General features: G+C 40.8%; 1 protein-coding gene and 1 long non-coding RNA gene across 4 annotated transcripts in view; one reads left to right on the plus strand and one right to left on the minus strand.

Annotated features, from left to right (window-relative positions):
• Positions 1 to 18,409, minus strand: part of RBM25 (RNA binding motif protein 25) — a 31,834-nt gene extending 13,425 nt beyond the window's left edge. The window contains exons 1-9 of one of the 3 annotated variants that reach the window (XM_081186095.1): positions 18,276 to 18,409; positions 12,078 to 12,196; positions 11,779 to 11,828; positions 10,976 to 11,146; positions 8,831 to 8,888; positions 8,059 to 8,219; positions 3,699 to 3,881; positions 1,653 to 1,706; positions 1,312 to 1,395 (exon numbers count right to left, since the gene is read on the minus strand). In XM_081186095.1, the coding sequence (XP_081042221.1) occupies positions 1,312 to 1,395; positions 1,653 to 1,706; positions 3,699 to 3,881; positions 8,059 to 8,219; positions 8,831 to 8,888; positions 10,976 to 11,146; positions 11,779 to 11,828; positions 12,078 to 12,183 (867 nt within the window). In that variant the 5' untranslated portion in view covers positions 12,184 to 12,196; positions 18,276 to 18,409. Of the gene's footprint in view, positions 1 to 1,311; positions 1,396 to 1,652; positions 1,707 to 3,698; positions 3,882 to 8,058; positions 8,220 to 8,830; positions 8,889 to 10,975; positions 11,147 to 11,778; positions 11,829 to 12,077; positions 12,197 to 18,175 lie in introns of all 3 variants that reach the window. The other 2 variants (XM_081186094.1, XM_081186096.1) reach the window with 2 other exon arrangements.
• Positions 18,410 to 18,532: 123 nt separating this feature from the next.
• LOC308582972 lies at positions 18,533 to 24,772 on the plus strand. Its single transcript, XR_014005978.1, has 3 exons — positions 18,533 to 19,167; positions 23,169 to 23,264; positions 24,351 to 24,772. It is a non-coding gene; the product is annotated as an uncharacterized lncRNA (long non-coding RNA).
• The last annotated feature ends 274 nt before the right edge of the window (positions 24,773 to 25,046 follow it).

Here is a 25,046-nt window from a genome sequence, read left to right on the forward strand (position 1 = left end):
ATATGAAATGGCCATTTTGTATTAGATTTAGTTCCATCTATTAGAAAAGGTTAATTCAAAATATTCCCCCAATAGGATAGATCAAAGGCAGCAAAATGCCCGATTGCTTCTGAAACAGTGAAGCATATTTTGTTTTTGTTTTAACCACATTATTTCTTTACATTTCAGAGGTATGTTGGGGCTTGGAAATAAGACGATGTTTCACCACTGAACAGTTTCATACATCTTCTGGAACAATTATCCTCAGGTTCTCATTCCAAAGTTATACTACAATATGTTGCATTGCCAGCAATGTACATCCATTTTTGCTTTAAAGTAAGTGTGATCCTGTAACCAGAGTACTTTTTACCCGTTTTGTAAATTCACACCATTATACCAATATTAGCAAACTACAAGCACTCATTTCAGGGATAAATACTTCACTGAGCGTGCAGTACTCCAGCCTTGGTGGGCAGTTCATATTCCCTTAGAAGCTAACATCAAGAGACAGTGCATGCATAGCTTGAATTTCACCCCCCCTTAAACCACCCTTCCCAACCGGAACACATTCACAAATTCACATTACAGAAACTTCTGTAGGTGGGAACCCTGAGGTAGGATTTGCTGTGTAAACACATTTCCAAGCCAGTTACCCCTTTGCATATTTTTCTGAGGGGGCATCCATAAATAATAAAAAAAAACAGAAGCTCATACTTACATCCTATTCCATGTTACTTTCCAAGCTGTGTTTTTCATCTTGCATTAGTCACCATATGATCTCTATCATAATGGTGGGGGTCAATGAATAGATTAGCTTAATGGGAATTTACAGTTCTTCCATGCATCTAAATTTTGGTAAAGTCTGATAACCACTAACCTAATTTAATTTCACCCCCATTCTCAACTCAGAGCTATTAAATTAAATCTCAAGTTTAAATTAAGGAGCAGAGCTCAGTAAAACAGAGTTTGAATTATGTCTTACAACTGCTTGAATGATGTGGGGGCCAGAATGTTTTACGCAGCAGCCCAGCCTAATTATTGGCTCTTATGTAAATAGTTTTAGCTGCTTTGGGTTAATTTTAAGAAAAGTGGGGTAGATGTGTTTGATTTTTTAATGTATTCACACTGAGGAGACTGCAAGGTAGTCATTAGAAAATAAAAAGGACAAAATAAGACGATTTAAGTGGGATTTTGTCCTTAGTGGCTTTTTAGACACACATTATGCCTACTATATGTGATATGGTCATGTGCTTTTAAATTTTCTAAAGGGGGAGGGAAACTGGATTTTGCAAAAACCTAATTTTGTATAAGGTACAAAAACAAGTATACTACCTTGTGCGTATCTCTGAATTTACTGATCTCTCGGGATATCAGGTCCCTTTTATCTTCTTCCATTTCAATAGCATTTATATCTTCCTGTAAGAGAGAAAGGGGGGCAGAACAAGAGACAGAATATTAAAACCCATCTGCACAGAAACAGGAGAACCAAAAGAAAAGCTGAAGGTTAGATGTTTTGTACCAGTCTTGTAAGAGATAAATAAAGGCCTTCTGCAGTACCAAACCTCACAGTCTGATGTTAAATGAATGAAAAAAAAAATTAGATGGACACGAGTCACAAATCTGGTAACTAGCAGTAAACATAGTCATTGTCAAAGCCTACAATGTAAACGAACCTTGGTGATGAGTGGATAGGGTATCAGTGGGGCCACTGGAAATCTGCGGAAAATCTGCGGAAAAATCCACGGAGATTTCTTTTTTAAAAAATAGATTGCACACTACTCTGGAAAAAAAACAATGTTCTGTATGTTTGCAGAATAAGCAATATTGCATTGCTGTGACCGTAGGTCTGACTCAACAAAGTTACAGAAGAACCTCGCTAATTCTCCGTTTACTGATCTACTTCTCGGCAAAGGTTTGCTGGGTGCCACCTCACCCTGGCATGTCTCCATTTAAAATTGCAGAACATTAACATTCTAGGAAATCTTGCAAGCTAAGCTACGCTTGTTAAAAGTGGCCTTTTGTGGTACTATTATAAGCCTTGTTTTGTTTCTTACTCGCTAATTCGCAAAATTGTAATTATATCAAGAGGCGGGTTGCCAACAGTTACTGCAAATTAGCGAGGTTCCCCACATCTGAAATCAAGAGTCAGATTTCACTTGCCATTGCTTTTCCCCGCACTCTCAATTTTCCCACATTATCCCTCATCTTTTCAACCAACAGAATGGGCAAGGGAACCAGTCACAATTATAAGCATTCAATAAAGGGGATAACAGTGCCTCAAAACCAGCTTTACACGGCACCCACCACAGTTTTATATACTTCCCTCCCCCCACCATGCACAGAGCTTTCTTAGTCCCACACTTCCCAACAGATAAGGGGATGAGAAGTCATGCTCGTGTCCCATGTTCATCCTTACAAAATAAAGATGCACTTCCACTATTTCAAGGGGCAGGAAGACAAGGACACAGTTAAATGTTTCATTGTTCTGATAGACCACACTAAATTTAAAACCCAGCTACATTAGCAAGGTCACCCTAAAACTAGCAGTTATTAAAGGAGGAAGATCAATATTCAGTTCTTTTAATATAGGCTTCTAAAAAGTAACCTCTCAGTACCATTATGTCTCTCGATACCATTATATTCTTGATTATATACATAACACAATCCATAGCATGGATAATAACTTTTAAAGAGAGAGACATGGCTTGCCTATAAATAAGTGCAGAATGCAAAAAAAATCAGTGCAAGATTAAGTTAAGTGGAGGCTAAAGAACAGTGGGAGGTGCACTCACTCCCTGAGTGAGAAGAATTATTTCTTGCACTGCCTTTTCATACACTTCACCAGCAGCCCAAGCTATCTTATTGCTTGCTATCAGCACAACATAAGGGAGAAAGTTAAGCTTAGTAAGAAAGGCTGCAGACAGAAACCAAAATTCACCCCCATCTCTTGCTATGAGTGGCGGGTATTAAGAGCCCATCATTGAAACAATCATGACGCATTTTCAAGGCTGGCATAATTACTACTAAGCTGTACCCTTTCCCCCCAGAGGAAAGCAAAAATTAGTGTAATCATCAGCAGGGTTATCCACAGAAGGGGGATTATAGCATTTTGGGTCAAATGTTACACTTATAAAGTATGGACGTCACTGGCCCAACAGCCAAATATTAACAAACCATTTTGTAACATCATGGCTTTCATCCCTCAAGGATAAGAAAGAGCTTCTTAGCTATGTGCACAAACATAATTAAATCAGGACAGTGAAGAAGGGCTGCCAATCAGCTGAGTTGTGGCTATAACACCAGTGCAAACCTCTATGACCCAGTGACTTAGGGCATTTAAGATGTCAAACATTACAGGCAGAATCTCTTTTAGGGTCTTAAAATCATCTCCCCATCTCAAAAAAAACATTTTGCAATTACTTCAATACATGTATTTTAGAAGGGATGAAAGGCTGAATCAAACCTGCTGAGATTCAAACCTGTAGCTCCAAGAAGTCTAGGCATTTGTGACCTTTGTGTTCACAGACCTACAACATCCACAGGGTTTGGCATCTAGAACTGATTTAATTTCAGTATGAAACATGAAAACTTCTGCTAACATCAAGGTTTGTTGATTTGTGTTCTCATCAGATGCTTTGAGCTAATGTATTGGCACAGGGTTTGGCCCTTATGTAGGGAGATGAAGTAAATCTGTTTGTGTCCAAAATCAAAACACATACATCCTCCTTCTTTTCTTTTTTCTTCTTCCTGGGATGAGAGTCAGACTCTTGGGAGGGGGCATTGAGCTCGCTGGAATATTCCCGTATTAACACTTCAATGGCCCCTTTAATTAGCTGGTCTCTTCTCTTTGCTTCTTCATCGAGGGCTTCGTCATCATCAGTTGTAGTTTCTGGCCTGGTGTTCTAAAGAATAACACAAATCTTGAAGTCAAGCATATGGGACATAGCAGAACGGCATCCAAAATGTTTACTTCATATGAACTAAATAGGTCTATTACATGTAGCTAGCAAGTGGAAGTGTTAGGTGTACTTAACATCCTTACAAGCAGCCTTTAACTACGGATTCTAGTAGGTCCTCGCTAGGGCTGGGCAATATCTGGTTTTCAACATTGTGCTATATCAACAGCTAAACATTGCAATATAGTGATACATCACATGGTCTGAAATAAGGATGGAGCTATGTAGAGGCATTGGCTGGCTTCAGTTTTCCCACATTGGGATTTCTGCATAACTAACACACCCGCACAGCCACACCCCATGATTCTCAATATATTGCCAGGTCAAAAATTATGAAACCGATATAATGATATGGACTTCAACCAGTTTTGGATGATATATCAATACGTTGCCCAGCCTTAGTCCTCACAAGAGTGATACACAGAATTTTTCAATTGGCAAACCCAGAAAGTTCACATATATTCCCATCATTTTCTCAAGACAAAAGGCCTTCCTAGCACTCTACTACTTATTTTCATTGTTGGAAGACAAAGCTAAATTAATGACTAAAGCACTGCTTGTGCTGCAAGAATTCAAAATGTTTTATTTTGTACAGAACCAACCAGCTGACAAAGCTGCAGAGTGATCACACACAACAGCATTGCCTTCAGTAAAGACCAGCTGAGTAGTGCTCGGCACTCGCTGCAGAAAGGTCCTCTGTGCCCAATAACTCCTGGGTGAAGAGAGCAGCATGCACTCTTGGGTGCTGCACAAAGGTGCATAAGATGCATTTAGGCAGCAAGATCCAACACTTTTTGTGCCTGCCAATCCTTTATAGCTAAGTCTCTTTTGGTTCCTCTGCCATACCACCTTCCTCCCAATTTTGAAGCTGGGGCAGTGGCAGGAACCACCACTCTACTGCTCAGATGTACCTTTCAAGCTGAGAATAATGATTGCCACTCATCACACATGACAGAGGGCAAATGAATTTGTTGAAGCCTGGCACAAACTTTAAAGAGAATGCTACACTACAATGTCTGTGCTCTCTGAAGAAATAGAAATAATTTAGTGTGGATTCATGTGATATTTTTATGCAGCAAGTACAACATAATACAGTGCAGGTTTCAAATTAATACGCTATGTCAGCAGTTATAGAAATATTCTGTTCCGTAGGATTAAGAATGCTGTTCAACAAAGCGGAGAACACATACAAGGCAACACCGTACCAACCTACCCTTTGGGTCACACATTACCAAACTTATACACAAAGTTTGTCTGCAGTATAAAACAGACTTTTGGATGTAAGTGGTCATACTGCACAATGACAATACATGCGTGTAAAATGCTTTAACATACATATCTGTAGACTGTCACTTCCACACTAGAATTGCTGAATTTCAATTTTCCATGTAAGATGAATGTAACATAGACCTTAAACTATTAATAAAAACATTAATATATACACAGTTGCCTACAAAACTTTAATGATTATATATTTAAAGGCTTATAGCTTGCCTCTCGGAAGGCTCAAAGGGGCTCACAACAATTCTAAATCTAAAAATAAATAAATCACAGAATCAAATACAGTAAGAAATGAAAATCCCCACTTTCCTCCTTACAAATAGTAAATAGATAAATTCTCATCTGCACATAGAAGTATGAATGACCTGAGGCCAAGTGACTTCAACTTGCTCCAGGCCATTCTCAGCCTATAGCCTGGCTGCAAGGAAAACCTAAATACAGAAAAAGAATGTGCATATTACATTTTTTTAAATCTTCCATCCCATCAAACATTTGTCACTGCTGTTGCTACTGAGGAGCAGTGGAAAAAAACAGGCAATGTCCTACCATGTTTTCCCTCCCTTTTTCATACACTTGTATTAAACTTAAATAACAAATTCTTGCCTTAAAAGGAGGGGATGGGAATCTCACCTGAGAATAAGAGATGGATGTCCAGTCAAATGCCAAGTGGATAAAGAGTGAATGGAAAAGAGACAGGCTTATGGAGAAGCAGTAGCTAAGAAGTAGGGGCAGGAGGGGATTTCAGCTGGTGCAGAAGCTGCAATGTCAAGGAGGAACAGCCTGAAATGACCTAATAGGTAGTGCTGCTTAGGTGGTAGTAAAAGAAATTAAGGGGGTAACAGTATTAGTCAGGGATGGAAGTTAAGTAGAGCCAGATATCTGCCTGATTTAGTTTCTCCATATTTTAAGACAGCAGGAATTTATGGAGAGCTTTCTTGTCTGCTCATGTGAAATAAATGCAGTGGTACCTCGTGTTACGTACTTAATCCGTTCCGGAGGTCCGTTCGTAACATGAGGCGCGCTTTTGCTAATGGCGCCTCCTGTGCCCCTGGAGCGCAACTTCTGCTCGCATCCTGGGACAAGGGGCATCTACTTCTGGCTTAGCGGAGCGTGTAACCCACAGCATTCATAAGGCGGATGATACGTAACACAAGGTAGCACTGTACTAAAATACTCTTACTTTACAGGCTGTGTATCAAAAGGGTAAACCCTGAACCCCTTTCTATGGCACATGGGTAACTAAATTTAACTCATTAAAAGCTTTTAACTACTTTATCACACAAACATAGAAAAAGGTTAACAATGCATTAAAACACTTTTAAAGATGTTTCAGTGAGCGGGTTGGCTGTGTTTTGCTTCTGGTCTTTATTTCTCCCTTCCTTGCCCCAAGGACAAATTACATTGAATGGTGAGGCATGTATTCCTAACCAGGAGTCTGCTGAAGCTGCTAGAGTACAGCAACACTGCAAGCTATGCAAGATTGCTTAAGTTACTACAATTAAGAAAATGCACTATATTTCACATCTTCTTTGGCTGAGCCTTGGCTATAGACTTACATCAAGATAAAAAAAATCTAAATATTTTGTGTTTTTCTCTAACATTATCATTTCAGAAAAGCTGTAGTATTAGGTAAGGTAAAGGTAAATGACCCCTGAACGGTTAAGTCCAGTCAAAGGCAACTACAGGGTGTGGTGCTCATCTTGCTTCAGGCCAAGGGAGCCAGCATTTGTCCACAGACAGCTTTCTGGGTCATGTGGCCAGCATGACTAAACCACTTCTGGCACAACAGAACACCATGACGGAAACCAGAGCGCATGGAAACATTGTTTACCTTCCTACCACCACAGTACTTATTTATCTACTTGCCCTAGCATCTACTTTCTTGCATGGATCCAAACTGCCAACCTTCCGATCGGAAAGCCCAAGAGGCTCAGTGGTTTAGACCCTTTAACACTGTATTATTAGCAGACAGCTTATTATTATATACATTTTTTAAAGTGAAATCACTGGTTGATAGGCAAGCCTGTAAAAAAATTCAAGGACTTGCAACTTGTGAACTTATTTGAAATTTTGATATAGTGCACCTGTGTAAAATGACTCACTTTCTAGACTGATTTCCTCATGTTTTGCATCTTAGCCAGGGCTGACTGTTCTTGGGACTATTATATGCCTCACTTCTTCCAATCTTACTATTTTCTCTTCTAAATACTTAACTGGGAGGGTGTTTACAAATGTGATTTGACATGCAGTTTGTGGCTAGGTTCACCTGCTTGTGCTTGTTATGAAGCTATCACTTAAATGGTTAGGTTGAACTATGGTGGCCTGAGAACATATATGGACACAGTGCTTGTTGGCAGAGGACATGCAAGCATGTGTACAACTTTGTATATTAAGCAAAGCTTTTCATGCTGGTCATACCCAGCTGGAATCAGATTTTTTTTATTTTGGAGTTGGCAGACTCTGCTCTGGATCAGCAAGTCTAGCAGAGAGCAGGGCATCTGGTTTCCTCCTGAAAATGGTTGGGTTTGATCTGAGAGACTCCAGCTGCTCATCCCTTAACCTTCTTCTGTCAGCCAAAGTTTTATAATCCAGTTTCTCAAGCAGACAGTGCAGTTTGTTGGGGATTTGAAGTTTACACTCAAATTCTGATCATGAAAATTAAACAAAAGAACAGTGCAACAGTCATCTGCAGAAAAGGTGTAATAAAGTCAGCATAGCAGGTTAAATTGCAACAGAGAATAAGCAAATCAGGTAAAAGAACCAAGAGCACTTAATGCCAATCCAATTTATTTGTAATTCAATTGTTTCCTGTCCCAGTTTAGCATAGTTACACACAACATACCCCATTGGAAGCCCTTTTCTTCGCTTTCCATTCATCTAGCTGAGCCTTCGTCTTGGCATCTACTTTCACAAGTAGTTTCTTTTCTCCAATTTGGAGATCATGTAGTAGCCTGAGTGCACGTAGTGTGGATTCTGGTTCTTTATACTCGCAGAACCCAAAGGCTAGGGAATGAATAATTGAGATTTATAAAAGCAAATTTTAAAAAATTATATATGCACATGAGAGCAACACTCACACACAATTGCCTTTAATGTCAACTATTTGTTTTATGATTTCACCAAATATATGGCAGGACCTCAGTTAAAACACATTTTCAGCCCAATCCCATAAACCCAAGCAATTTCAATTCAGAGGATGAAGGCTACACCCGTCCTGTGCTGCTGCCTTTCATCTGAAATCCCATTACGGTCAGTTACTAGTTTTTCAAAAATACTAGGTTGCTGCAACATTTAATTGGCTGCATAAAGTTACAAACCACTCTTCAGTAGTGGGGGAAGCTGGTTAGCATGGCAGCATTAATTCTCAGTGCTATGTTGGTACAGTACAATTGGGTAGCAAGCAGTACCAGATCAAGGGCCCAGATCACCACTGATCTGCAGTGGAAGGCACAACTTGTGTTCCATCCGATACACTTATTGACTCACAGAATAGCTCAGAGTAAAAATAAAATTAAGCCCTTGCTGCTAAAGCGTGGGCACTTCAGTAATTTAACCAAGCTTGTGTATATCCTCATAGCTATTAGAGGGAAAGTAAAGGATAAAAGTATATATACCTTGAAGTTTTCCAGATGCTCCTTGAACTCTCTTCCAACTCAAAACCAAGCCACATTTCTGTAAAATATTTTTAACATAATTTTTATTGAGGCAATTGATTTTTTATTTTATTTTTTGCTACTCAGAAAACTTCTCTCACTCTTGAAAGTTCTCAATGAATTTTGTGTCAGTTGAGAAGACATCCTAAAAGAAATTACCACACCTAATAATTGTGGTGGCGTCTAGTATTTTGTTATCACAACCCTGCTAATCATCATTATTTAACTTCTTCTACCACCTCCACAGACAGCTCCTTACTCCTTGTACATAAAAGTTTGTCTTAAAAGATATCCTCTATTATCTCTCAGTGGGTTTGATTATTTTTTAAAAGGAGAGGAAAAATAACCAGATTTTTTAAAATACTAAACAAAATTTCAAGTTACCACTTCCCTATTTATAAAGTGTCTCTTTAAAAACAACCTGGTTTAAAATGAAATATGAATTAAGAACTGTACTTCTATATATTGATAGGGTTGCATCTTATAAAGCATGATCGTACATTGGGACTTGCAGTACCAAAATCTGGAGAATTAGGCGACACACCAGAGCAAATTCTGGGGTTTGTATGTGGCTGGAAAGGGAAAAATCAAAATCAAAGTTTCATTCTGCAAATGGGTTGCCAGAATTGGATCTCACTTATAATTTCTTAAAACCCTACTAATCATGATAATTTATGATCACTTGGTTGGTTAGGTCATGGTGCTGATAACACCAAGGTTGCAGGTTCGATCCCTGTATGGGACAGCTGCATATTCCTGCACTGCAGAGGGTTAGACTAGATGATCCTTAGGGTCCCATCCAACTCTACAATTCTATGATTCTAAAGGCTGCCATGTTTAAAACCCTATTCTGCAACCCTGGTGAGTTGAAGGTCTGCCATCTCCTTCCAAATACTCATTTCCTTGACTGAAGTCTTTGCAATAAGGCCCTGTTACATCTGCTCCTATTATCTGAGGCATAGCAATTAGATATGGTCTTTTCAGTAGTGGTGCCCCAGCTATAGAACTTTTTTCCTAGACAGAAATATCTTTTAAACTTTACACAATGAAAACCTATTCTTTCCTGGATATTTGCCCTTCAAATCCAATCTGATTTAAGTTTTTTAATTGTGCCATTGTAACCCACTAGACAGGAATCTGGTTTTAATTTTGAAATTCATTTGTAGCTCATATTTGATTTTTATTGTTATTATTTTTATGGACTGTATTTGCTATTTCAGTTTCTGATTTAATGTATATGTTTTAGTGTTCTCCACTAAAGAACATAAGGCCAGCCATCCTGGATCAGGCCATTGACCCATCTAGTTCAGGATCCTGTTCTCACAGTGGTGAACCAGCTGCCTATGGGAAATCTTCAAGAAGGACCTGAGAGCAACTGTACCTCTCCCAGCTTGTGTTACCCTTGACATACTGCTAGTGAAGGCATAACCTAGCCTTATTTTCCATGAAAAGAGCTACTCCAAGAGTTTAGTTTGGTAACAGCCTAAACTACATCAACCCACCACTGACTATCCTAACACAATGCAAACAGATTGGTAAGTTAGTAATTTTGTACTTAGCTTCAGGGCCGAAATAATATGTAGCAATAATCTAGCATTTCATAGATTCAGGCAGCCCTGTATTGGGAAATTTTAAATGTCTGATGTTTCAACAATTTTTTATATGCTGTAAGCCGCCCACAGTGGCTGGGGAAACCCAGCCAGATGGGTGAAGTATAAATATCATCATCATCACCACCATCACCACCACCACCATCATTGAATTGTAGAGTTGGAAGGGACCATGAGGGTCATTAGTCCAACCCCCTGCAATGCACTAATTTTTGGCATGTCTATTGGGGGTAGATTATTTATCTTTGTAGGGCCGCCCCTCATGTGTCATGAGATATGGTCTGGAGGGCCCTGATCTTGAGGGTGGACTTTCCAGAGGTATGGGGAAGAGGTGAGCTAAAAAGCCCTGCATGCATATGGAACACTTAACATGAAAGAATTTAGCTAACATTTTAAAGAATACAAAAAGTCAATGAAATCAATGAAAAATTAAGCAACACTAAAATCTCTAATCAACACAATGCAAGGTTGCTTTCTAAAAGGCAATTCCACTTACGGCAAGAAGCTGTCGTATAAGCATGTCTGAAGCCTTTTCAGATATGTTGCCTACGAAAACAGTAGTAGTGGGACCGCTGTTTTCATCATTTTCCTTGTTCTTTAGACCTGGATGTTCCTTTCTAACTCCCATATGTTTTCCAACCATTGACACGGTAGTTGGGACCAGAACCTGAAAGATGAGGAACAAATACCTCTTGTGATTTTTTCCCCACTGCAACAATTAGTAAGTTTAAAAAGCACTGTTCCTACGGTACCAAGCAGGAACTTAGCATTAATTATTTCTGCCTGAACAGATTAGCCTGCAAAGGAAATTTCATACAGTTCCTTTGAGTCGATACTACTTCACAAATTGCAATACACGTGCTTTATAAATAAAAGCACACAGGAAATAACATATAAGTCAGGAACCTTGTATTTAAATGTGTTACACTGTTACAGCCTTGCAATTTTTCATGCGCATTCTTTTCAAATTCAAAGACGTCACCCCAACCATAGTTAGTGTCAGTGCAGATCCAATGATTAAACATGGTTAAAGTCAAAAAGCAAAAGGAGGTAGGACTTTGTTTTGGAGGCGAGTGGGTCATGTGTTCATGGGAATGGTTCCCAATTTGCTAACTATGATATGGGATCAGTACAGTGTTACATATACAGTAGGGGGAAGGTTAACACAACTATGCTGTGTTTTAATATTTGATGCTGCTAATTGTGTCTTTATTGTTATTTATTTTAATGCTTTTTTATAAAGTTATCATTTAAATTAAAAAGATATTTGCAGTTAACAGTGGCTTATGCGATACTTACAGTTGGTGCAGGAGCCATAATACCCATTGGCACAGGAATCATCGGTGTCCCTGTGAAATAAGAGGTTGCATTAATAGTCTCTGAGCAAGAGCTATCAAAAACCGATATATATATTTTCAAATCCGGTATTAAATAGGCGGAACAGAACTGTTAAGTGCTCTCAGGAAGTATAGAAGCTGCAGGATTATTTTGTTCACATGTCACAAAGAAAAACTAAACACCAACCTAAAATGTTAAGATATTGCTGACCAATATAGAAGAATGAGGTTTATCAGACAAGCTTCTGATAGAAAACTTACCAGGAGGTACAGGTGGAGGAAAACCTGGAAATTGTGGAGGTGGAATTCCAGGTGGAAGTGTTGGGATACCCATAGGAGGGCGATTCAAGTGAGGCGGAAAAGACATTTTTAGCAGTAACCTAGAAAAAGAATGAACTTATTAGCTTCAAATCAGTGCTTGTTTACATGTGTTTCTACTCTACCTCTAAATGAGAAAGATGCTTAAAACCAGGTAGAAAACAGGAGCTCTAGCCTAACTCTAGCTGCCTAAGCACATCTTGCTCCAAGTTATCAGATATGAGATAGCTAACTGTGAAACACCTACAGAGAAAGCCCATTGAGCATGGTTCTCACCTCAGGTTGTTGCTACACAAACTACCCCCCTATGTAGGTAGGGCTAGCAAGTTTTGTGGAGATAAAAGGCTCAGTCGGGAACACAGCTGATCCTAATAGCCACAAAGGCCCGGTCTGAGCTGAATATTCCTTCCTTGCTGCTCCCTTCATTGCACACCAGCTTTGATGTGATGACCCTGGCTTGTATTAAGCCAGAATTCCCCATTATATGCAATGCTGGATGACTAATCCTCAAGCCCCCCCAAAGTCCTAGTCAAAGAGAAGTGTCTTCACCAATCTACAAAAAGTCAGCAATGTCAGTGATAAGATGCATCTCCAATGAGAAAACAGTTCTCCCATGGGGAAAGCATCGGTTAGGACCGTTATGTGAACCATATGACACAATTTTTTAAGCAGGCTCACTAGATTCCCATGTGCTTCCAAGTACAATTCTGGTACTGGTGTTTTATATGAAGTGTTAGTATGGCTTTGACTCAGGAGGATTGCTCCTGCTGGATCAAAAGCCTTTGTGCTTGGACAACAGCATCAACTGGATATAACCTACTATGTTTTTGAGGTTGCTTTTAGAGCTGGAATTTTTGCTTGGATTGTTTTTGTCTGCTGCTGCCCTGTTTTTAGATTTGATGTTGTATCATCTTGGTATTTACTGCTTGCTTGTGTTATTTTATTATTACTACAATAAATAAAATAAGGTGGCATATAATTATTACTACAATAAATAAAATAAGGTGGCATATAAATTTATAAAACAAAGTAAATATTAGACAAGGCACTTAATGCTTTTATTTGTTCAATTCTATACATGTTTACCTGAAAGCAAGTCCCGTTGAAATCAGTACTTACTTCCAAGTAAAGGAAATATGGGTGCACCAGACCAAAAATAACCTAAAGCTCAACAATAAAAAGCATGAAGGCTTGCTCTAACCATATGACCTCAGGCTAAGCTCAGTAGTGGAGCACCCTTTGCATGCGGGTTTCAGGTCCAGTTGTTGGCATCCGTAATGAAAAGATTTCAGGCTGGGAAAGACTCTTAAGTACCAGAAAGCTTTTACCAGTTAGACTGAACAATATAGGACAAGATGAACAAACAGTTGCTGCATCTGGATGACACAAGAAACAATCCTTTATCATAATGAGAATGAGTCTAGGTGAGCCTTGGGTTTGCGTGTCCCTAAATCTTCTTTAATAGTCACTAAATTTTTGTAATAAGTCTGTGTTGCCTGAACCTGAAAAACTACTGTTAATCTTAACTATGATTAATTCAAATAAATTACTTTCCAACCACAGGTAGTTAAGATTAACTAGTGTTTGTCAGATTGGTATGTCACCTCAAGCTGCAGTTAATAAAAAATGAAATCAAAACTCTGCTTAGGCTTATTCTCATGATATACCAAAGTTTAATGTGATGTCTGAAAGTGGTCAATATAAGGCAGCTTCTACATTACAACATGAATGATAATTTAACCAAGCAGCAGTAAGAATAGTGCAAGGGAAAGGTTAACTGATATCAAAGGGATACAGAAGTGTTGACTTTATAGTGACCTAGAGAAGAAAGAAGTAGTTGGTCCGAGGAGCATCTGAAAGTCGAAAGGAGTGTGGATTCATGAGCAGAAAATGGAATGGCTGGTCAATAAATAAGTAAGATTATAGCACAAGGTAGGAATGCAGGCATGGGAAATAAAGAAAGTTGAAAGACGGGGAGATAAAGGAACAGAGGGAGTCTTGGGTAGTACAGTAATAGAAAAACAAAGGGATGAAAGACCCAAAAATGTAAAGGAGAAAAAAGCCCTTCAGCTGTCTGGTGTGGAAAACCTAAACATTTTGGGGGTATTAGATGCTGCTTCATGAATCAATCTTCTACCAATTATGAGTAAACATTTAGAAGATTAGTAAAAATATTATTACTGCTACCCTTTGTTCCAAAGGATAAATTAACCAATAAATAATTAAAATCCTATTTTAAAAAGGCAGGATTGGCAATCATACAATGGATATATCACTGACATATTCATCACACCTGCCTCCCACCCACTCCCGTACATGCAGTATTGCTTTAATTTTTTGGATAAAGTCCATGCTGTCACCAAGCTCACCACTTGCATGCGTAAGTGCACCACCTCATTGCCTGTCTGACTGTTCATTACAGTAATCCAGTTACCAATGCATGGACTATGGTGGCCAGAATATTCCAATCCAGATATGGCTTTTGCTGGTGTAGTAGGTGAAACTGATTGAAGACCCAACTTTTGTATACTGCTTCATGCCAAAACAAACTTATAAAGGGTTTGCAAGTAAACAAATCAACTACTGTACAACTATAAACACCCATAATTAAAATATAGAATGTAACACTTAAATCACACAAAGTACATTTTAAAGAGATATTTATACAGCATGAAAAATTGGCATGATATACTTTTTAACCTCTCACTACTATATAAAAGTCAAACATGCATGCCATATCCAAACAGTTTAGGGCAGCATTACATTTTCTAATTAATGGGGAACATGTGAAAGCATGTCACGAATGAAATTACAGAAGTGTTAGGTCTGAAGATTACAAGAGAGGCATTCTAATTTGACTGCTGGAAGGAAGGTTAGCAGGCAGGAGTCGCAGAAGTTCAAACCAGTTATAACCATATATAAACAAGTTAGCAGTAAAGAGATACATAAACCTGGAAAGACTGAATGACTGATAAAACTTGGCCAAAAACCTTGGCATGGATGGAGAAAAGTGCTTATTCCTAGAATGCTGCCTTAAAATAAAGAGTTCTGCCATAGTCATACATATAAATGTAAAAAACCCAAAAAACTAAAAGATTTGTGTATTGAATAAATGCCAAGAAATAAAGGAATAAATTAAAACTTATTTCTGCCATGTTGAACTCTGGATACTGGCAAGACAGCTAGACAATAAACAGAGCTCAGGAGGATTCCAGGAGAGAGGGATGCAGGTGAAAATCGCATCAGAGCCATCAACTGTCCTTTGGGAAGGATTCCAGGAGAGATGGGAATGCAGGCAAAGAGTACATCAGAACCTGCTCCAGTAGATTTCCCCCACATTTCCCAGAGGGCAATCTACCACCATATGTACTGTGGAAAGAATCCCAATGGTTCTGTATGTTGCTACTTCTTACCATGTGTTGCTTTACTTTTTTAACATAGATTAATGTTACTTATAAGCTAGCTCGGAAGCATGTGTATCCTGAGAGGTGAGATACATGTGTGTGTAATAAAGATGAGATTAGGACTGAATTTCCATTTGCACTTTGTTGAGAGTAAATTCCATGAAAAACTACTTCTGAGTAGACATGTATAGCACTGTCTTGCAAATATGGCATTTTAATGAATCCAGCTTTTATGATGAGGCTGTTCAGTATGTAAAAAGAGAAAAATAAGGAATTAAAGGATGAATTCCATAGAATTCATGGAGTCAGATAGTAAAAATCTTGGACAAAGTCAGGCTTTTAGATTCATAAAAGAGAAAAAGTTCCTGGTCATGTTATATGATCCCAGAATATTTTCCATTTCTCATCTGTTTAAATAGTTTTAATAAAGTTTAAATTAAGAGGGACATAGTCATACACCAAACCACATTTCCACCAGCGATCCTATAAATACCAACAGGTTTTTGCAGCTGTTTAATTTTTGCTTACCAAGTCATCTTAATGTTAATCTGTATTTTTAAAAAATGATATTTCATGTTTATATATCACCTTGAAATGTATGGTGGCATAGAAATATATATATTAGTAAATATAGATGACCAACAAAATACTGTACTTTTCTGTGTATAAGACTAGGGTTTTGTTTTTTACTAAAAAAGGTTTAAAAACTGGGGGCGACTTATACATGGGTAGTGGGTAGGGGTGACAGGTGATTGGTTGCAGCCGCGAGCTGCAGATTGTCATTGGCGATTTGTAGTGTGATTGGTGGCTGCGGCAAGGGTTCTTTGTATTGGCTATGGGAAATGGGTGTATGATTGGTTGCTGTGTCAAGGGCTGCTGGGGATTGGCTGCCACTGCGGCAATTGTGCTTGCTATTTACTTCCGCTGTTGGCGATCGGGCAGCCTCCTGTAGCTGATGAGATTGTTAACGAGCAGCGCAAGCGATTTCAATTGCCGGGTTAGTGATTTACTGCATTCTCCCCAAAAAAGCTCAACAACTTTGGGCCATTTTCTGAAATTGGAATCCCCAAAAATAGGGGCGTGCTATACAAGGGGGCATGTTATACATGAAAAAGTACGGTATTTGCAATACTATTATGCTTAGAAAAGAAAAAAATTGCCAAGACTATATAGAAGTTTGTTTTGATACACCGAAAATTATGCTATTTACATTGTATTAATTGTTTTAAGGTACTCTTCTTCATCCTGCTATAGATAATTTTATGCTTGAACAAATATCAGTAATCAGTCTGCACCAGAGACTGCAAGTTTGGATTAACTGGTGGCATCTTGGTTTAAAAAACAAGAAAAAAACAAGAAATTATAGATGCAATACAGTTAGCATTTTTTCTTAACATTTTATCAAAATGTTGCCTAAACACAAGTAGACAACTAGTTTGAGGGTCACCGGAAACAGAGCCAGAGGACTATGAACTACTGTATTTTGGAATTGCATAAAAAGATCTGAAATGTTCAGTGCTAATTTAACATGACTTTTCTGGAGATATTTAGAGATAAAAAGGAGTCAGACCACACAGCCTTCTCGTTCAGCAATACCTAGGCTGATTGGCAGTCTCTCCAGGATTTCAGACTAGAGTCTTTCCCAGCCTTACCTGAAGATGCTTGGAACTGAATCTGAGACCCTCTGAATGCAAAGCTGATGCTCTACCACTGAGCTATGATCAATATGCCAGCTCTCCCAGCATTATTTCTGCTGCAAGTCTAATTCATACCAAGTTCCATTGGGGTTTCATTTCAGGTAAATGTTATTAAGGCTTAAAACACATTTCTCACACACATAATGGAAAACCTCCATTGAAGATGTGCAGATTCATTACCGTTACATCCCACAGCCTTGCCTGCAATAAAGGAACAATAACCTGCTACAGTACTTAAAACACAGTTATGAATGATTGATCCCAACCACATTATGTGGGCATGTTGCAGGTACTTCTATGAGATTATTTGCATGTGCAAGTACAGAAGCTGCAGGGTTATTTTTTTTTACACGCTGAACTTGAAAGATAGCGAAGTTCAGCTTGCTGCTCAACATTTTGGAATAAAATTACCCATTTGCCAACGCACTGCCATATAGAAGCTTATTTTGCACGAGTGAAATCTTTCAAGAACACTGCGCTTTAACAAGCTGACAATTCTGCCTACGGTGCGTGATCTGCGATGGCCCCATTCACACGTACGAGTCAAAGCTTGATGCTCGTCAAGCTCTGAACACGCACGTCGTGAATCGGGCCCATGTACAAAACACGCAGGGGGCTTCCAGGAACACAACTATAAGGCTTCGTTCTAAACGGGCTAACTCGCAGGGCGGTTGAGCGTGTGACCCTCCCTTCCTAAGAAGCTCTCGCCCACTAGCGCCCCCCCACATCATTTCCCTCCGCCCATCCGCTAAGAAAGGGGGGGACCTCCAAACACCCCCCTCCCCGCGAAAGAGGACCCGATCCCGTCGCCCAGCTCCCCCCCCCCTCGTGGCCTGTAGGTCGCGGACTCCGCCGTTCCCCCTCCCCCAGGGAAACCAAGAGCGGACCCCCCCAACCCGCTCGACCCGCTCCCGCCCCCTGCTAGAGTGGCGCCCAGTACCGCAGGTGCCCCATGCCGGCGAGGCCCGTCATGTCCTCGCCCCCTCCCCGTTCCTTGAGGAGGATTAGCGGCAGCGGCCCGGACGTCACCCGCCTCTCACCGCAAGCGCTGCCGGAGGAAACGAGGCCTTTCCCTCGCGACGCCTCTAAACCCGGCAAAGGCAACTAGGCCGCGAACGCACCGCAATGAGCCACAGGCGCCGTCGCGTTACGCCGCTGGTCACGTGAGGGGCCGCCCCTGAGCGCCTTTCGTCAGAAGACCGAGCTGCAGCGCGCGCGGCCGACCATAGAGATAGGAGCTAGAGCGATACCCGCTCCGAAAGGAAACAGAAACCTCTAGGAATCACCTCAGCTCTTCCCCACGGCCTGTCCGCCCGTCTCTCAGAGGGTAGAGTTGTAACTGACTAGTTTTCTCATTGAGCAAAATCGCCGAGGATTAAAGCTGAGTTAGAGAAAAGTGCGAACCTCTGCCCCTGCTGCAATGTTTCCTAGGAGTAGCGGCCTCCTTTGGCTCACACAAGAAGAGCGTCAGAAGGAATGAAGTCTGGTGCATCTTGTCAAAGAGGGCGGCGAGCGGCTTGACGACTCTGTCGCCATCTTTGTTGTGGGCCATCAACACTACCGCATAATGTTTTGCGGCGAGCCGCCATTTCCCGGTCACATTTGAGCTTCTTTGGATTCTTACCATGGAAAACCAACATTGTAGAGCGTCTCTGTTCTCATCGACCCCTTCATACCTAAGCATACGCCAGCGCTACAAGCAAAGCTATTGGGGCTCTCTTCGTTTCCGAAATGGCTTCCTAGACACGCACAGCAACGATAAGCATTCAGGAACCCTGAACTGTAGGGCTCCGTACTTCAATAGCAGAGTGCCTTCGGAAAAACTATGAAAATAGGAACCTGCTATGGCCTTGTTCCTAGGTAGCGAAGCCAAGGTGTCTTGGTGTAGGCCAGCTTTATTCTTGAAACTTGAAATCCAAACAACTCTGTGAGGTAGATCAAGTTGAGTACTGTAGTAACTGGCCAAAGGTCACCAAGTAAAATTCATGGGGGGGGGGGATTTTGAACTTGTGTCTGATTTCCCCTGCTGTGGTTTGGCATTATAACCTGTTACAAGAATTTTTAGGTCATATATATATATATATATCATAGCTGTCAACTTTTCCCTTTTCTTGCGAGGAATCCTATTTGGAATAAGGGAATTTCCCTTAAAAAAGGGAAATGTTGACAGCTATGATATATAATAATAATGACAAATGTTCATAAATGTACCAAGCAAACACATATATAAATATATAAAACCACATGTCTGAAACCCATAGGAAAAGTCCTAAAGCCATTTTGACTCTTTCAGTCACCTCAGATATTTCTCTACAAGGTCAAAGGAAATGCAGAAACCTCCCCATTGTCCCTGTCCTCACAAATCCTGCCTTAAGGGCACATTTAAGGTGTGAATAGGGTGAGCCTGTGACCTGGCTCAGGAATTAAGTATTATCATTACAAAAGGATGGCCAGACTCCCCAGGTAATCCGGTCAAGTGACCATTAACAGGTAACCTGGCAGACAGGGTAAAAACAATGCACTCAGATTTCTGTGATGTAGGGATGATGTATCTGGGGGGTGGTCTTGGACTCCAGGGCGGGCAATTTGAAATGTCTATATAACAGCAGGCACACCTTTGTTCTGGGTCCTCCTCTCTCCTGCGTGTGGGGGAGCACCCTGTTGCAACAGTTTTTTAAACTAAAGATCAGGCTTAGCTAGCCGTCTTGCTTTTCACTAGAATTCTGATCTGGTCTCTGTCATTTTACTAGCCAGTAAGGGCTTTCAATTGTGCTCTGCCAGAGGTCCAGGCTCCCTCCTGGAGAAGGACCCCTTTTAACTCTTATTACAAACCACTAATACACAACACCTCACGTACATACGCTCAGGGCCCAAGCTACATTATTCTCTAGGCTGTTCATATTTTACAAGCTCTTAAGTAGAAAAACTGACACTTCCCCCACCCCCCATTTATTCATAAAATTCCATGTGTCTTTCTGCGCATGAGTACAGTTGAATCTATGCTAATGCATGAATTACCGGTACAGTAAATGTCAGTATTAGCCTGGGATAAAAAAGTACTAATTAATCATGTAAATCCAGGCCTCTCTAACTGGCCCTCAGGCCTCTCCAGACCACACCTCTCACCATCCCTGCTTTGCACCCTCGGGTGATTTTTTTATGGCTAGAATCTGTCCTTTAACACATATTACATTTCTTGCTTGCCTAGATGGAGGTTAGTGAGGGGTATGCAATTCTGTGAATAAACTAGCTTACCACACAAAGGTAAAATACAGATTCATTGCTCTGCCCACATTTGCCTGTGATTTTATCAACCGCTGGCATGGGGCTCCAGGAAGGTTGTCCAGAAAGGAATGTGGCCCCTTGGGTTGAAAGGGTTCCCCTCTCCTGATGTAAAGTACTGTAATGTAAGTTGTGAAGGAGGATGGGGTGGTGGTGGAACTAGCACACCTGGCCCCACTCTTTCAGCTTTTGTATATTACTTATTCATTAATATAATGCCTGAATAGGGATAGAAAGAGAGTAGAAGGACAGACAGAAAGACTACGGGTCATGGATTTATATTTAGCCTTTGTTGTTCCATAGGCTCAGAGTAACAACCGTTTTTAAACAACTAGCAGCCTTACAATACAAGTAATGAAGATACAAGTAATAATATTTGGTGGGAATATTAAGATGTGGCAGATAATCTGGCTATAGATGAAGCAGTTTCCAACTAAACTCAGTAGAGTAATAATAATAATAATAATAATTTATTATTTGTACCCCGCCCATCTGGCTGGGTTTCCCCAGCCACTCTGGGCGGCTTCCACAGAAACCAAAAAACACTAAAATATCATACATTAAAAGCTTCCCTGAATAGGGCCGCCTTAAGATGTCTTCTGAATGTCAGGTAGTTGTCCATCACCTTGACATCCAATGGGAGGGCATTCCACAGGGCGGGCGCCACCACCGAAAAGGCCCTCTGCCTGGTTCCCTGTAGCTTCGCTTCTCGTAATGAGGGAACCGCCAGAAGGCCCTCGGCGCTGGACCTCAGTGTCCGGGCAGAACGATGGGGGTGGAGACGCTCCTTCAGGTATACTGGGCCGAAGCCGTTTAGGGCTTTAAAGGTCAACACCAGCACTTTGAATTGTGCTCGGAAACGTACTGGGAGCCAATGTAGGTCTTTCAAGACCAGTGTTATGTGGTCTCGGCGGCCGCCCCCAGTCACCAGTAACAACTATATTTTAAATTATTCTTTATGCAATTACATTTACATACCTTGCATTCTGATCTTGTACACATCATTACACTGGCTGATGGACAACCCCGCATCAAGCAGTCAAAACAATACAATACAATTTCAAGATTTATTTGCTTGCAAATTGTCCGAAATTGGCATTCCCTCAATAGAAGCTAAGGTTGAAGTTTCCTGAGAAAAGGTGTGTGTGTTTCTGTGTGACTAACAGAAAGTGATCATGCTGAGAGTTTGGACAGTGTTAGCTAAACTGTGATGCAGCCTTGGTTGGGGCTACAACAGTTGCTCTCAAAAAATTAGAATACAATCCTAATCGTTGTTCAGCAGAGCTTGATGGAGTGGCAAAGCCAGCTTCACATCTACAGCCCAGTTCTTGTACTGGCCAAGGCAAAGTGCAGTAAAAATACTGCTTTACTTTGCTAGCTCCGAAGCTCCCCACTCAGATAAAGTTGTGCTATATTCTTATTTACGCCAGGTCATAGAATTGCCTCCAATACACCATTATAGCTGATGCATCCTATGCCTGCTAGACATGAGGTTAGTAATAACACATCTCCAAAGAAATAACAAAAACAAGGGTAGATGTGCCCGTCCTCGCTCCCTGATGCAGCTCAAACATATGCCACAACCACTAACAATGGCCACATGACATGTGGAGGCAGCCAGTATCATTGCAATGATTCAGGCACTTCCTCAACCACCCCACCCAGAACGTACACTGCTACAGTGTACTCACTCCAACAGACATAGTGGCACACTCCATAAGGCACAGTTTGGGAAAGAAGTTTGAACATCACCAGGGGAGAGTGGGCTAATGGAAAGCACCCCAACAATCCTTCCCAGTGGATATAGGACTTGAGACCACACTTCAGATACCAGAGAGCAGTTGCCTACACACTTAGCCATAAGAGCAGAAGGCAAGTACAGACGTCATGGAACATTTGTCATTCTGAAGCACACAACCCCAACATGCAGTCATAGGTACCAGGAACATAGGTGATGCAAGAGGAGCCCTGGGCTGGTGGAACAATTTCTGCATGCTTGGAGGGCCCTATGTCAAATTCAGGGTACACAGCACACTAGGAAAAAAGGATCAGCCTTCACACTCAGACACACCTGAGCTAACCAGGAGGAATGCTGCATGGAGTAAAATCCTGCCCCTCCATTAGCCAGCTAGCCATATTGACCCCTCTTTTCCCCATGGCAACTTTCCCTGTATTGCCTGATAAGCCCAATGTGGTAGCATTGCAGCAGGACTCCATCATCCTATCTAGACCAACTGACTACGTATGCTATTCTATTTGAGTAGCCTGGGAAGCATGCTCTCTTAAAGCTTACAGGACCTAAGTGAACAGAGAAAGGAGGTGCAGCTGCCCATTAGCAGATCCAGCTCCCTGCCTTACAGTCACCTCCTGAAGTCAGCTACAACCAGATCACACGATGATGGGGAAATCAGAAGACACCTGTAGAGTTGCCAACCAGCAGCTTTTGTGCTTTGATGGTGGTTCAACGCACAAACTTAGCTCTAACAACTTTCTCAACATGCATCATTTTATAAACTATCATGTCCGCTTACTCTTAATTTTTTTAAAAAATGTTGTAAACTAATAAGTCCCAAACATCGTAGCCTTTTATTGGAAGTGAGTTGCTTCTGCCTCCTGATTATTTTGTTTGTCATTTTCTACACCTTTTCCAGCTCTGTGGTAACCAGAACTGTCAAAAGAATTCCAAGAGTGAGAACACCATAGATTTGTATAAAGGCATCAAGAAGGAGTCAACATCACAGGAATAAGTAGATAGAGATCCCATTTTGTTTGCCTTAAACTATGAGATATCTGTGTGTTGTAGTTATGGAGTTTTGAATGTTGCCTTGGGTTCACCATGTGAGTAGAAAAATGGTTGAAAAATGGTATAAAATGTTCATATCCGAAGTGGTTGCACTCTACTGTTCATACCAGCCCAGTACAATTTTGTCCAAGTGCATTCAGTGAAGCTTACTTCCAGAGAAATGTGTACAGGCTTGTAGCATTGCACTGCATTACTACGTTTGTTTACTCAGAAATAAGCCATTTACTAAGGGTTTAAAGGATTGCAACCCTATAGTCCAATGAGAGTGAAGATACATGTTGCAGCTGAATGCAAAATAGAAACAAAAGGTTTTTCTCATGAAGAATTCTATTGAATTCAAAACATGTTGGTCATTTTGGGTCTCAAAAAGCCTTGTATACGCCTATAGAAATCTTTGCTAATTTACACGTTAGGATGTTCATCTTTATTGAACCTACGTGACTTTATTGGCCACACATTTATTCAGTATCATGCTCATATTAGCATATGCATTGGCATCTTTGTTTAATACACAACATATGTACTTTATGTATAGCATCTGTTTCTATTAATGTGTTAATGTAACATAATCACTTATGCTCAACTAATCTTATATTATTGATGAATAGTTTGAAGATTTCCATTTATACATATATATCATAGTTTCAGGCGCTTTAGTTCAAAGTACAATTTTGGGAGTGTGTGCTCACCAGTGTGTTTGGGAACTGGTGTATAGGAAGGACAATCACAAAGGAGATTCTGACTAAACATCAGGAAGAACTTGAAGACAGAAAGAGCTGTTCGACAGTGGCAGAGACTCCCACAAGAGGTGATGGACTCTCCTTCCTTGAAGGTTTAAGTAGAGATTGGATGGCCACCTGTCATGTATGACCCAGCTCAGATTCCTAAATTGTGGGTGTTTGGACTAGATGACCCTTGAGGTCCCTTCTAACTACAATTCTATAGTCCATTTTATCTGTTCCCTTTTAGTGCAACTTGTATTGTGACTGCAGACTCATTGTGACCTGACATCCTCTTCATCCTTCATCAGATTGTTATATAGCACAATCACTTTCAGGTTCCAGTCCAACTCTACGAGTTTTCTGCCAGTAGAACTCCCAATGCCAAAGCCAAGTTTAACGGACCAACTTTACTCATAGCTATACGGAAGTCCTGCTAGCAATTGGACAGAAGTTCACCATCCATCAAAAAGATGGAACCGGGAGAACAGGTTCCAAGCGCTTTCTGTTAACAACTCCTGCAGCCCTTGGGATCCCAAGTTTTTGCGGCTAAACTGAAATTCTAAAGATAACCAGAAGGAAGCCTCGCTTTGGGAATAAACCAGAGGGGAGTTTTATGGGGCTCTGTTGTAACCTCCTCCTTGCTCCCTTAGCCAAACTGAACTCCCAGCTGCGCCGCAGTCAACCCTAATATTCCATAAAGGCGAAGAGCTAACATCTATACGAATTTCCACCCCTACCCGATAATCTCTCTTTATCCCTCCGCGTTACACAACACGTTACGCCACATCACACCCATCCATGCATTCTCCTCCTCCTCCGAAACCTCACTCTGTCGCCGCGGCTTGTCACAATTACGAGCCCAGGGATTGTTGAAACTACATCTCCCGGGATGCTGTGCAAGTCGGCTCAACTTCTCTCCGCAGTGCATGTTGGGACATGTAGTTCTGCCCCCGCTCCGAACGCGTTGAAGCGCCGCCCCCTGAGCACTACGATTCCCACAATGC

This window comes from Podarcis bocagei (assembly GCF_964188305.1).
Source record: "Podarcis bocagei genome assembly, chromosome: 1".
In the NCBI taxonomy this organism is placed as follows: Eukaryota; Metazoa; Chordata; class Lepidosauria; order Squamata; family Lacertidae; genus Podarcis; species Podarcis bocagei.